This window comes from Pteronotus mesoamericanus, unplaced genomic scaffold, assembly GCF_021234165.1.
Source record: "Pteronotus mesoamericanus isolate MK-2021 breed Mesoamerican mustached bat unplaced genomic scaffold, CSHL_Meso_final contig_52, whole genome shotgun sequence".
Classification (NCBI taxonomy): domain Eukaryota; kingdom Metazoa; phylum Chordata; class Mammalia; order Chiroptera; family Mormoopidae; genus Pteronotus; species Pteronotus mesoamericanus.
The window spans coordinates 11,301,200-11,315,436 of record NW_026555189.1 but is presented as its reverse complement, the minus strand read 5'-3'; the positions used below and the strand labels follow the sequence as shown (position 1 = coordinate 11,315,436).

The 14,237-nt window shown below is 42.2% G+C and overlaps 1 protein-coding gene across 3 annotated transcripts in view; it reads left to right on the top strand.

The window, feature by feature from the left end:
- Nucleotides 1-14,237, top strand: part of WWP2 (WW domain containing E3 ubiquitin protein ligase 2) — a 142,362-nt gene that overhangs the window by 48,604 nt on the left and 79,521 nt on the right. For all 3 annotated transcript variants that reach the window (XM_054579243.1, XM_054579240.1, XM_054579242.1), the window contains 2 exons: nt 9,362-9,499; nt 11,274-11,370. In XM_054579243.1, the coding sequence (XP_054435218.1) occupies nt 9,362-9,499; nt 11,274-11,370 (235 nt within the window). The remainder of the gene's footprint in view (nt 1-9,361; nt 9,500-11,273; nt 11,371-14,237) is intronic.

The window sequence follows — 14,237 nt, the reverse complement described above, 5'->3', positions numbered from 1 at the left end:
TCAGATGTATTGGCGAATATGTTCTCCCATTCAGTGGGTTGTTTTTTATTTTGTTGAGGTTTTCCTTTGCTGTTCAAAAACTTTTTAGTTTGATATAGTCCCATTTGTTTATTTTTTCTTTCATTTCCCTTGCCTGGGGAGAGAGATCTGATAAAATATTCCAACAGGCTATGTCTGAGATTTTGCTGCCTATGTTTTCTTCTAGGATTTTTTTATGGTTTCAGGTCTAACATTTAAGTCTTTGATCCATTTTGAATTTATTCTTGTATGTAATGTAAGAAGGTGATCTAGTTTCATTTTTCTGCACATACTTGTCCAATTTTCCCAACACCATTTATTGAATAAACTGTCTTTAACCCATTGTGTGTGCTTTCTTCGTGTGTCAAATATTAATTAACTATAAAGGTGTGGGTTTATTTCTGGGCTCTCTGATCTGTTCCATTGATTAATGTGTCTCTTTTTATGCCAGTATCATGCTGTTTTGATTAATATAGTCTTATAGTTTGATATTAAGTAGTGTGATTCCTCTTCTTTCTCAGGATCAGTGTTGCTATGAGGGGTCTTTTGTGGTTCCATATACATTTTTGATATATTCATTCTAGTTCTGTGAAATATGTCCTTGGAATCTTGATAGGAATTGCATTTAATTTGTAGATCACTTTGGGTAACATGGACATTTTAATGATGTTAATTCTTCCTGTCCATGAACATAGTATTGCTTCCACTTATTTGTATCTTCAATTTCTTTCTTCAGTGTCTTATAATTTTCCAGTTTACATCCTTGGTTAGGTTTATTCCTAGGTATTTTATTCTTTTTGAAGCAATTGTAAGTGGGATTGTTTTCTTAATTTCTCTTTCTGTTAGTTCATTAATGCTATATAAAAATGCAACTGATTTCTGGATATTAATTTTGTATCTGGCTACTTTGTTGAATTCATTTATTAGTTCTGATAGTTTCCTGGTGGGAATCTTTGGGATTCTCTATGTATAGTATCATGTAATCTGCAAATAATGACAGTTTTACTTCTTTCTTTCCAATTTGGATGCCTTTTATTTCTTCTTCTTGTCTGATTGCTGTGGCTAGGACTTCCAGTACTATTTGCATAAGAGAGGTGAAAATGGACATACCTTTCTTGTCCCTTATCTTAAGGGGAACCCTTATAGTTTTTGCCTGAGAGTTTTCTAGCCCCCCATTCTCTTCTGTGGTTGTATTCCTATCTATATTTCCTCTTTATGCATAACCACCATGTGCGGGTGGCCCACAGATTTGAAACTCCAGCCTTTCCTTTGAGCTCCAGACCCACATACCTGACTACTGTCTTGTTTTCTTCTCATGGATGTCAAAAGCACCTCAAAGTCAATATGTCCAAATCTGAACTCATCACCTGTTCCCCAGACATGGCTCTCTTCCAGTGTTCCATATTTCAATGTAGAGATCCTCCATTTGTCCAGTTAAGTAAGTTAGAAACCAGGATTTGTCTTTGATACCTCCACCCCTCTTGCCTACCCCCTTTGCTAATCTATTTTCAGGCTCTATTGGTTTTTACTTTTGTAAGTCTGCTCATTTCTTTCATCCCCATCTCTATTGTCCTGGTCCTTTCTTGTGGCCTCCTGTCTGCTCTGCTCATGTCTACTCTTACTTTTGTCTATTCTACAGACACAAAGTAGATATTGTCACACGTTGATTAAAAATCCTTAAGTACCGTACTGCTGTTCATGAGAGAGGAAAACTCTACAACATGCCAGACCCACAAGGTGCTACACTGTGTGGCCACCATGTAGGGCTCCTACCCCATTTGGATCACATTCCTTTGGAGCCCCACTCATCTCTGTTCACTTTCCTGAAAGCATCCAGCTCATTGTGCCACAGTGCCTTTGCACTTGGTATTTCCTCTGCCTGGAATGGTTTTCCTTTCCCCTACATCCCCTCCCAAAACCTGCTAGTTGTCAGCCTGAAACTTCTGATCCCAGGTGAGTAGTCAGTTCTTCAGGAAACTTTCCCTGATGTCATGAACAGGTCAGTTATCCAACTGCTCATGGGACCATGGATCTCTTTCATGCAATCTGTTTCATAGTGGTACGTTTACATTTTCTTGTGAGATGATTTACTTACTTCTCTTTATCCTGAAAGCAGAGACTTTGTCTATATTTGTTCTTCATTATAACCCAACATCTAGCACAATGTCAGGCAGATAGAAGGCACCCAGAAAATGCTTATTGTATAAATGAACAAGAAGAAAGAGAAGAAGAAAAGTTTACAAGCTGGCTTTGTGAAATGAAGCTACCTACTCTGGTGGAGTTAATGCAACCCTCAGTAGGCCAAACTTTAACTTGGAGATAATTAAGAGCAGACCCCCCGCAGCAGCACACAGAAGAGGCTTCAAAGGCAAGGTAGACTCTTCCTTACACCCTGTGTTCTGGGAGGACCTGCCAATGCAGGGGACCCAGAATCAACATTGGTACCCCAACAAGCATTCCAGTCAGTGGTTACCACCTGATGCTACCAGGGCAGAAAAGACTTTCTCTTGTTAAGCTCTGGGTAAGGTCAGAAGCCAAAAAGACATCGTAACAGTAAATCCTGGAAGCCTCTGGCTTCCTTTACTGCAAAGGGAACGTGAACGAATGTTCTCTTTAAACCTAGAGTAGACTCCAGCCTGTGTGTGTCTGAGTTATGGGGAACCGGGGAATGGAAAAGAGACTGTTTACTCTCTGCCCTCTTGGAATTTCCTCCAGTTTCATTCCTCTGTGCACCAGTGTTTCACAGCTATGTGTAGAATGAACACTCACCTGTTAATGAATGCCCTGCTTATTTTCACTTTCTTTTGATGGGCCTATGGGACTGAGGGCAGAGGGAGGCAGGAAGAAGGAGGTTTGTTTGTTCCACCGAGCAGCTCTGTTAAGGCCAAATCAATCACATCTTCGTAAGGCTTCCGAGAATCTTGACCTACGAGTACTTGGTTTCCCTTAAAAGCAGTATACTTTTGTGTCTTGTTTTATATTTCTCAAATTTCCAGGTAAATCCTTACATTTGACTTAGGAAGAAAAAAATTTTTTCTTTTAAAAGGTATAAGTGTGTACGTGCATGTACCTTTTGGTGATGTGGGAGTGGGGAGGGACAGTGATGACCAAAGATTCTAAAGTAGAAAGTTATTTCATTTACTACTGTGAAACTGTCCAGGCAGGAGTTCTGGATTTCATAACTGAATTGCATTATTAGAGTGGCGCAGTTTGGCAGTTTTGGTTTACATAGTTTTTTTGTTGTTGTTGTTGGAACAAGGAAGGCAACATCCATGCCCCATTTATCTATGCTTATTAGTACCATATGCAAAAAACATACAAAAAAGTCTATGTCAAGAAAGGAGAAGAGTAATTCTTTGAAAAATATTATTCATTTTTGATGCATGTAATAGCTCTTCCTAATAGGAAATTATTAACCTGAAGCCACTTGCAAATCTGAGGCTTTGAAGTCAGGAAAAATAGGAGTAGGAGTTATTCCCTAAGCATCTTGACTGGTGTATTTTCTACCCTTTTGTATTTCAAACTATATATGTAATGCTGAATTTTTGTAAGATTTTTTTCGTTAGTTTAAGTCATTGTTTGTGCCTAGGGTGTGCTGGCCTGAAAAAAAACTACTATAGACAATGTCAAGCATACCAAAAAGTGGAAAGGAGGGATGAGCGGGGCAGGGCAGAGCAATGGGGGTGGGGGAAAAATGTGGGGCAACTGTAATTGAACAACAATTAAAAAAGTGGAGAGTAGTCTGTGAACCCCTACGTGCCCACCACCGGCTCCCCACCCACATGAGGAGCGGCTGTTCCTGTTTCATCTCACTGGATTATTTTCAAGTGAATCCCAGACACATTTCATCTATAAGCATTAAATTAAATTAAGTAATTAATATTTTGTTTGATGGCACAATCATGAATCTAGTAGGAAAAAAGAACTTTCCTAGAGTAGCATTCAAAAGAGATTCTCAAATAGGAAACCACAAATTGTGTGATACAATACCCTCCCATCCAGTGCAGTAAGTAAATAACAGTGGTTCTCTCTTGCAGAACCTGCCTTCTCCAGACATATTTAAATACTAACAGTATCATCAAAATTTACAATATAGACAAAGATTAGGAAAAAACTGTTATAGGATCAGCCCATGTGGCCCTCGTTAAAAAAAAGACTGCTCTCTCTGAGTCTAGATATATTTTGTTTTAAGGTCTCTTATAAAGAGGGACTCTCAGAAACCTGCTGACATGCTAATAATGGCACAGTTAGCACTACTATTTGGTTTTTTGCAACGAAGTGCGCTCCACATTTGCAGCTTTCTACATGTATTTTAGTATATATCGCTAAAAGATAAGAACTCCTAAAAACCATAACGCCAATTTCATACCTAAAAAACTTGACGGTAGTTATTTTAATATCATCAAATATTTGGTCAGTTTTTACATTTCCCCAATTCTCTTACAGTTTTTTGTTTGTTTGTTTTTTACCCCACCACTGGTGTATTTGAATCAGGATCCAAACAAGATTAACCTGTCTCTTTTAACTAATGGGTTCTTTTTTTTACCCCTTGAAATTTGTTGTTGGAGGAACTGAACAGTTTGTCCTGTAGTTTCCTACATTTTAGGTTTTGCAGAATTGTAGGTTAACATGTTCCTCTCTCCCTGTGTGTTTCTTATAAACTCATGGGCAGATCTAGAGGCTTGATCTGATCTGGGTTCTCTCTCTCTTTTTTTTTTTTCCTTTTTGATGAGGTGATACGTGATTCCATCAGGAGACACCTAATGTCTGCTTGTCTCTCTTGCTATGCCAGCTTTTGAAGGGATCTGCTGGCATGGTCTTTTAGATTTTCCAAATTCTTTTCCCCTGGGTTCTAATATCCATCCAGCCCTACCGCTGTCTGTTAACCTCCATAAAGCAGCACTGAACATAGTGGTTACCAGTGGGTACTTTGAACAGTACAGAGGGGCACAGTCTCATAACCAAAGAAGTGTGTATTTTGATTGCTGAAGTTAGCATGAGCTCAGGACTTCAGCTTTCTTGGTGGAACTAAACTCTCTTGCCAGCGGAATATTTTCATTATATATGTTCCATTTGGTTGTAATTGAATCTGACTTCCTCTAGCCATGCTCTAAGTTGGCTCTTTTTTCAGCCGCTGCCTGTGATTTGCTCAAATCTTTGATTCCAAGAGACTGGTGGGCCTGTGAGGCCTGGCTGATGTGCTTGGTGGGGGTCATGGCTTTTTACTAACATGTATTAGGAAGGAAGCCAAGGTAGACTCTCCCTTAGGCACCCTGTTCCTGGAAGACACTGCCATCACCTTGGCCTAAGCCACCATTTGCTCCTTCTTGGAATATTGCAGTGACCTCCCACCTGGTCTTGTCTGCTTTAGCTCTTGCTCTTCCTGCAACTGGAGTGATTGTGTTTGGAGTGACTGCGTGTGGGAGTCACGTCCCTCCCTTGCTCAGAGTCCTCTGCTGGGCTCCGATCTCACACAGTGAACATCACAGACCTTGCTAGGGCTCCAGGGTGTTCCTTGTGGGCTCTGGTTACTGACTGTCCTGTCTCTTCTTCCTCTCTTCCTTCGGTCTCTCTAGCCACATGGGCCTCCCTGCCATTCCTTGCACCTTCCAGGCATGCTCTCACCTCAGGCCTCTGTGCTTCTTTCTCTCTCTGCCTAGAATATTTTTGTTCCAGATACCTACGTGGCTCCCCTGCCTCATCCTTCTTTAAATCTGCTCTGTTGTCATTTTCCCAGGGAGACTTTCTCACCATCCCAAACCCTCCTCCCACCTCTGGCACTCTCTATCCCCTTGCCTCGTTTCATTTTTTTCTACTACATTTGCACCCTCCTAACAGACATTGCAATTTACTTAAAAAAAGAAAAACCCATTGCTTATGGCTGGTTTCTCTCAACTAGCAATTAACACCCAGGAGCACAGATTTTTGTTTGTCTGTTTTCTTCCTGTTGATTCTCCGTGACTAGAATACTAGATGCTCCATACTGCAGGACCACAGATAGAGCGGGACTGCATGAGGCTGGGAGTAGCCAGTGAGCTTCCTCTGCTAAATCTGATTCTAGTTACGGAAATCAACCTACTACACCCAGGTTTTCATTGGTTTTTTGACTTTTTGAGCAGTGCCTCAACAGGCAGTAGGAAGACATGCTTGAAGAGAAAGGCCCTTTGTAGAGTTGTCAGCATTGGCTGTAGTGAAACCTGAGGGCCCCAGAGGCAAGGTGCCTAATGCTGCTATTTATAACTAAGATTCCAGTATATGTTTTCCAGCCACACTTACTTCTTTCAGCCTCCCCTGTGTGCTCAAGTCTGTCACTCAGTTAGCTAATGGCTCCTTTAGTCCCATTATGCATTGTAGGGCTCCCCTGGCTCAGCTCTTTTTTTAAAAAGAGAATAATGGGGTGTTCTGTTCTCAGAGGCTTAATTTTTTAATAGGCTTGCCAATTAAATGAAAACTTTTCCCAACTTTTTATTATGAAATTTTCAAACACACAAAGAATGGAAAGAGTAACACAATGAACACCCAGATGCCCTCCCTCCACTGAGACCCAGCCCTTTTTAACATTTTGCCACATTTGTTTAACCAGTATGTGTGAGCCTGCGGGTATGGGCATTTTTTCCTGAACCATTTGAAGGTAAATTGCAGATAGCATGGGACTTTAGTCCTAAAAACTTCAGCCTATTTTCCTATAAAACCATTAAAGACTAAGTGCTGATACCATCCTAATCTTCTCTTGAATCTCACAAGAATAAGAACATTTATATATAAAACCATAATACCATTATGGAACATAAGAAAATTAACAGTAATTTCAGACATTATTTAATATCCAGTCTGGATGCAGATTTCCCCAAGAATTTTTTTTCAAGCCAAAGATTAGTTAAAATTCACACATAGGATTTGAGTTGTTTCTTTAAATCTAGCAGAATCTCTTTCCTGTCCCCTATTTCTAAAAAACAAAATGTATTTAATAACGCTGACTTAAAAATTTTTAAAAAAATATTTTTAAAAAATTGAGAAAGAAAAAGCAATGTGGTTTTTGTTGTTGTTGTTGTTGTCGTTGTAGTACTTATTTATGCATTCGTTGGTTGATTCTCATATATTCCCTGACTGGGGATCAACCTGCAACCTTGGCATATCAGGATGATGCTCTAACTAACCAATGGAGCTACCTGGCCAGGGCTAATGCTGACTTTTTGAAGACTCCAGGACGGTTAGAATAATGGTTTGTCCCTGTAATGGTTATGTGGCTTTCCTGGAATGATTTTGTGGAGCTTGTTGCCACAACCTGAAAAAGGCTCAGAAAGGTCAAAAGAAGAGTAACTGACTATATAATGAACAAATTAGACCAAGAGAAATCGGGACTCTTCAGCCTAAAAACGGGGAAGTCAACAGGGAGATAATAAAAATGACAGGTAGAAGAACCTTCCTGAGTACTGTTTATTTCTTTACAAGTGCCTTCTGAAAAATATGCTCTTCCTGCTCCCTGTTTTCTAGGGAGACCGATGGTCATATTAAGTAATTTGTGCAATGCTGTACAGCTACTGGGTAGTAGAACTGAGATTTGAACCTAGTCTGCCTGGCTGGCACCTGCCTTCCACCTCTGAGCTGTCCTCTTTGCTAGGGACTTCGGCACAGGATCTCAGAATAACAGAGTAGGGAGACACTCCTTGACTTTCTTTTTTTAAAACTGTAATAAACATTTATTATCTCATGGTTTCAGTGGGTCAGGATTTGGCAGTGGCTTCTTTGGGCAGTCAGGCCTGGGATCTCTCGTGAGGTTGCAGTCAATTTGTTGGCTGGGCCATAGTCCTCTGAAGGCTGGACCAGGGCTGAGGGCTTCACTTCCTGGGTGGCTCGTTTGCTTGGGTGGAGAGTGGAGTTGGTGGTCGTCAGGCCTCTGTTCTTCCCCTTCCCCCCACTCCTAGACTTTTGAAGGAACTTGTTTTCAGGTTATTGTGTTATTTTACAGAAATATTTGGATCTTACCAGGCTCCTCAGTGAAACTGACTGAAAATAGCAGTGGACTCAAAAAGATTTGGAAAGATCCTTTATAGGGACTAGAAGTTAAGGGAGGGGAGAGATGCTTAGGAGAGCTTGAAAACCTGAAGGGTAACTGGTGTCCACTGTATTATAATAGACCCTTGAATTGATCTAGACTTTTTTTTTTTTTTTGCTAAGTTCTTAAAGGGCTGTGTATGTTTCTTAGAGAGATTTGTGGCAGGCTTTTTCGTGCGGGAGGTTGTTTCTAGGAAGTGCTCCTCTGCCTTGTTCTAGAAATCCAGTGAGATCGCTTATAATAGTACAGTAGCAGCTAAAAGATAAAACTAAGTGGTAGGTGAGGAGGGGGATTGATGTGTAAGATGCGGGGGAGGCATGGAAGGTCTGTGCGCCCTTTGGAAATCCTCATAAACGCTACTCTCTCGCGGTAATTATCGAACAGCCCTGAACTGGAGGTTACAGCTCCCGAGCAGTAACTGGGTGGGAGCTGTTCAGTGTGGCCAAGCTTGGTGATGGGAGTCGGGGCTGTGTGTGGAGCAGTTTCCAGCCCACCTAGCGTTTGGGGCTTCTGCCTGGTGCCAGTTTGTTCTGTTTTCCTGCTGTGGTTTCCCAGCTCTTCTTGCTTGCCCACAGGGCTGACTTGTTCTAGTGTTCTCGGGACTGTGTGACTGTTAGCTGCCTTGCCACCTCAGTCACAGAGCCAGATGCTGACTGGTCTCTCCTTCTGGGACTAACCTTGGGCCATGCGACTCTGCAGCTAACTTGCTTGTATTGGAGTTTTATTGTTTAAAAACTTTTTCCTTATTTCAAAATGAAACATTTTCAGGGTTGAGAACACCACCACCACCACTTTTTAACACAAGTAAGGAAGGAATAAGTCCCTGAAATCCTTCATCTAGCGATTGCTTCTGATGACATTGCCTCAGGGTCCCCTGACCTGTTTCTTTTCTTTTTGCCACTATTATTTTTTTATATGGGTGAGGGGATGCTGCCTGACAGAACCATTTTCTTCCTCTATGTGTCATCGGTATTTCTGGTTTTTTATTTTTATGGTCCTGCAAGTATAAGCTAACAAATAAATAATGTAGATATTATGTAGTTAACTTAATAATATAAAATGTTTGGGAAAGAAAGGTACAGCCTTCCCCACTAACCTCATACAACAGTGATGATGATTAGATGTATTCTTTCCGGTTCTTTTTTCCATGCCACAGACACATTTGAAGATGCAGAAAAATGTTGCCAGGGGAGCCAGAGTAGGTGAAATGGGAGCTCATAACTTACAGAATCTTAACTCTGGGTGCATTTGCTTTCTTCCATCCATGTTGCCTTTTGTGTCCAACAGTGGAGAACACACAGCTGACCCTGAACCTGCAGACAGAGAACAAAGGCGGTGTTGTCTCGGGCGGTGAGCTGACAATTTTCCTGGACGGGCCGACTGTTGATCTGGGAAGCGTGCCTAATGGCAGTGCCGTGACAGACGGTGAGTGCTGCCCTGCTCCCAGGGGCGGGTGGGGAGCAGAGGAGGTGCCCAGAGTTTGGTTCTGTCCCAGGTCCCTGGGTTTGGGTACGGCCCAGCCAGCCCTGGCCCAAAGCTAGCCCTGATTCTTTTTAGCATCCGTAGCATGATCAAAATCATGACATGATTTTACAAGGACAGCTTTCTGATAAAGGACCAAAATAAATGTCAAGTCTTTGTAAGTGTGTTGCTTGGTTTGAGAGCAGAGAAAAACAACATTTCATCCCACATGAGCTTTGGAAAATGAAATGTCTTTATTAAATGTTACTTGGCCCATTTTTCTTCATTCCAGTACAGTTAACCTTCCTAGGGAGCATGAAGGTGTCTTTTATGAGATGGTATTGGTTGGGAAAGAGGACTCTGTGTCTTAAGAAATTCGCACTAGCAAAATACATACAGAAGCAGGGAATTTGGAATGTCTCCCACTCTGCCCTGAATGTGGGCCGTTTTTTTTTTTTTTTTTTTTTTTTTATCTATTCTGAAATTACTCACCTTTGGATCTAGCAGGAAATTATTTCATGAAGTCTGAGATGGGTTGGGTTTCTCCATAATTTTTCTTGTTAAATGTGATGTAACTAAGGTTCCAGGCCCGAAACAGGCTTTCTGTAACTTCAAGGGAGTGAAATTTGAATTCTAATTCAAGGGCACTCAGTGAATGGTTGGGCCTTGGCTTGAGAGTCTTCCCTCAACAGGACTGAATGGTGCTTGGGTACTGTTGGTACATGGAAAAAAACAGCACCTATATAGATAACTGGGCACCGAGGAAGTGCTAGGTCTGGGACCAGGTGCTAGCTAGATGGCAAAGGCAAAATTGACATGACACCTACTCCTAGGAGCTTGTAATTTACTTGGTGGGGGCAGGGGATGCTAGACATCAAACAAATAAACACACAAATAATTGTGTGACTATAATTGTGACAAAAGCTCTGAAGGAAAGGTAGTGGGCAGTATGACATCCTTGTACTTTAGGGGATCTCATCTAAATTTGGGAGTGCAGGGACAGTTTCCCTGAGGAAGCCAAAACCTGCTAGAGTGTGAGGAGTTTAGACAGGCTAACGTGGGGGTATGGGTCAAGGGGTGGCTGAGTCAGAGGTGGAGGGTCCCCTGTGCCAAGGCCCTGAGGTGGGAGTGAGCTTGGCCTGTGGTAGGAACAGAGGTGGCCCAGGTGGCTGGATCGTGGGGAGCAAGGAGAGTGGCGGGAGGTGAGGCCTCAGAGACAGGTTGGTTCAGATCACACAGCCTCAAAGGCCTTGGTAAGGAATTTGAATGCTGTCCTAAGCAGGAAGCTGTTGAAAGGTTTTTAGCAGCACAGTATCATGATTTGATTTTAATTGAATCTAATTTGGCTTTTTAAAAGCTCTCTGGTTGTGATATGGAGAAATGCCCCAAATCTTGTCCCAGCTTTGCAGGGTCAACACCTGTGTTCTGTGCCATGTGGATGGCTGAGGTTCATGTAATGGGTAAGACAACATGCTTGTAAGTGCTTTAGACATTCCTGAAGGTCTTGGAGAAGAACTGTTTCCCAGGTTTGAGCCCCTGTGATTTGCAGCCCTGATCAGATCTCACCTGGCTGCTGTGCCAGTTCCTTCTCGGGCTGGCGGCCGCAGCTTGCTTGACTCTCTGTGTCCCACCGTGGTGGGTCACTCTGATAATGTAAGAGAGCTCTGTTCCTGTAGCTACATCTCAAGCAAGGGCCGAGCTTCTCAACACTTGTCTTTGTGATCATCCCCTTTTCCAGGATCACAGCCACCTTCGAGAGAATCCAGCGGGACAGCTGTCACTCCAGAGAATCGGCACCAGCCCCCCAGCACAAACTGCTTCGGAGGGAGATCCCGGTAAGACCCCTGTGGATGAGGAGGAGCCTGGAAGATGCTTAGAGCCACTGAAAACATGCTGGCAAGTGGCGAGGAACAATTTATGTTAGAAACCGGTGGAAATTTCCAGAGAGCTTATAACTGACTCAGTGTGTTAACAAAACTCAGGATTCTCAGGAGGGTCCGGGGTTGCTTGTCAAAGATTGGGACTGGCTAAGATGGTTATTTGGATAAGAGGAACTGCTGAACAGAACCTGACTGCTTTTTATGCATCAGGTGCAGCGGTCACAGCTACCCTTCCAGGATACACACAGAAATGCTTAGCGCAGCGCTTCTTTGGATGTCACGTTCTCTGCCTGTCTGTTTCTACTTTGGGGCCGATCCATGGTTCTCTTTGGGATGTTGGTTAAGACCTCCATACTTAGAGTCTGAGTTATATTATATATATTATATATACCATGGATGACTTCATTTTATTTACTGATATTCCCATCTTACACCTGTGTTAATGGTGCAACCTCATTTTCATGGCAACTGAATTCCCAGGCAGGAGAATAGTTTTAAGTGTATCAGAGAGATGGGGACAGGGTTGGGAATCTGTTTATATTATTTATTACAATGAACAAAACTCCCAGGAATTTTAAGGAGAAGAATCGCATGAATGTAGTTTGTAAATTTTTGTTAATCTGTCGAGAGTAGGTGAATAACTGGTAAAATCTTCCCAAACAAAACCCAGGGCATGAGGAAAAATCATTGGAGAAACTATGATTTCAGCCAATACACACAGCATCTGGAAAAAGTACTCTGAGGACAGCCATCAACCTCTCTGGATTTGGTTGTTTTGAGGATCTGTGAGGTTTAAGTGCCTGGCAGGTGTCAGGAGCAATAGAGGGTTGGATGTTTGGACCTTTTGTCTATAGCATCATTAGAAACTGAGATGCTGTTTTCCTATTGTCTTTTCTCCAAGCCTCTGTGAAGGTGTCACCCCATACTCTAAAGACCCGTTGCCCATTTCTGTGACTCTCTAGGTGACTTATGGGTTGGGATGAATAGTCAAGTCTCACAGCGTTAAGGGCCAACTATGTAACTGGCAAGTCTATGTCCACCAAGGAATGATGGGCACACGGAACTAGAGAAAACAGAATGTCTTCAGCGGCGACTGGCTGGCAAAAACGAACACCTCAGCACTTTGCTCTCTGAGGATGATGCTTCCTTGCTTTGCACTAACCACCCCCTTGGCCTTTAGCTGTCTTGGAAAGTTTGTGTCAAACAACTCATACTTATTTGGAGCTGGAAGGCAGAGTGCAGCTTTTAACAAGTTTGGACTTAAGTTGTCGGCCTATTTATTGCTCTCTGAAGTTCTCTAGTTGATAGACCTTGAAATCTATACACTGTATGCCAATAGCCCTTCATTGTTTGTGTTGAGGATTGTTGAGTGCTAAAGCAGCAGTGAGACTTCAGCAGAAAATCAGATGCATTTTTGCCATGGTACATGGTAGATGTTCAATGCTTGTTAATTATTGGTGGGCAAAGTACCTTCTAGCTCTTTCAAACCACATGAGAGTCCTCCTCCATCTGCCTGGCCACCACAGCTTTTTCATGCATGGCCTCTGAGTTTTCACAGGCATTGGCCATCTAAGTATTTATTCTCTGGTCACATGGAACCTGTTGCCATTCAGCAGCAAATGCTTTTGAAAGTATCACCAAAGGCAGTATCTTCTGTGTTTCTACGAACTTCTTTTCCCATTGTTGCTGGTCAGTGTGCACACGCGGGTGGCGGTAGGGCAGTCGACTGGATAAGAGTACTCCCAGTACAGCTATGTGATATTAGACAGGTCACTAAATCTCTTGGTGCATCATTTTTTTCAGGTCTTGCACACTGGGAGTGCTCAGTCAAAGTGGTGGGGATTTCTTTGCTCTGGAGACTGTCTCTTACATCCCCTCCACCCACTCCCCTAACCTGGGAAATATGGTGTTACTGGTGCATTCACATCAGTTAAGAGGGTGATGAATCAAACCTTCAGGATTCAAGGACAATCCTCTGCTGTCCTTGGGTGCTGGGGCAGAGAGAATGATGGGCTTCTGTCTGCTGCTTCCCAGACTAAATATTTATCTTTCACTGTCTGAAGGGAAGGTTTTTCTTGGACTTGGGTGCTATTCCCCATGATCAAAGGTGCTCTCACATGCCCATGAAGGTGAAGATTGCAGTGACAAAGCAGCCTTTTCCTCTCCTTTTCCCCTACATTATTAAGCGATAGAACTGGAACCATGTAAGGATTTTATCTTAGGGCTTCATCTACCCAAGGTCATCTAGTAAAGGCACCTTTTGCTTGCCGATCAAGGCCTCGAAGCTCCATCTCTTGGTGAGATCTTGCCCACTCTTTAAGAATAATTGAGTGAAACCGCTCTAGTTATTTTATCATCTTGTCTGCCACGTGGAAGCCAACATGGGTTTGCCACCAAGAATTCATATGGCATAAATTTATTTGCAGACAGACCATGTTAGTACATGGCCAGTGGGTCTGGTTGGTTAAAGAAAGAGTTGATATCAAAATTGTTGTATAGTCCTTTCTATAATGAAATACTGAGCCATAGTAGAAATGAGTGAATGATAGTTACATTAATATGGTGCAATCTCAGAAACATAACATTGAACAAGAGAAGCAGGTCACAGAAAAACACATACAGTATGATGTAATTTATATAAAGTTTAAAAATGTAAAATTAGGCCATCCATGTTTTTTATGACTGCCTTCTTAGGTAGTAAAACTATAAACAATGGAAGGTAAGTAATTAACCCTGAATTCAGATGGTTATCATTGGCGAGATGGAGATGGGTATAATGAGGAAAAAGCACAAATTTCTAGGTACTGGGAATGTTAATTCTT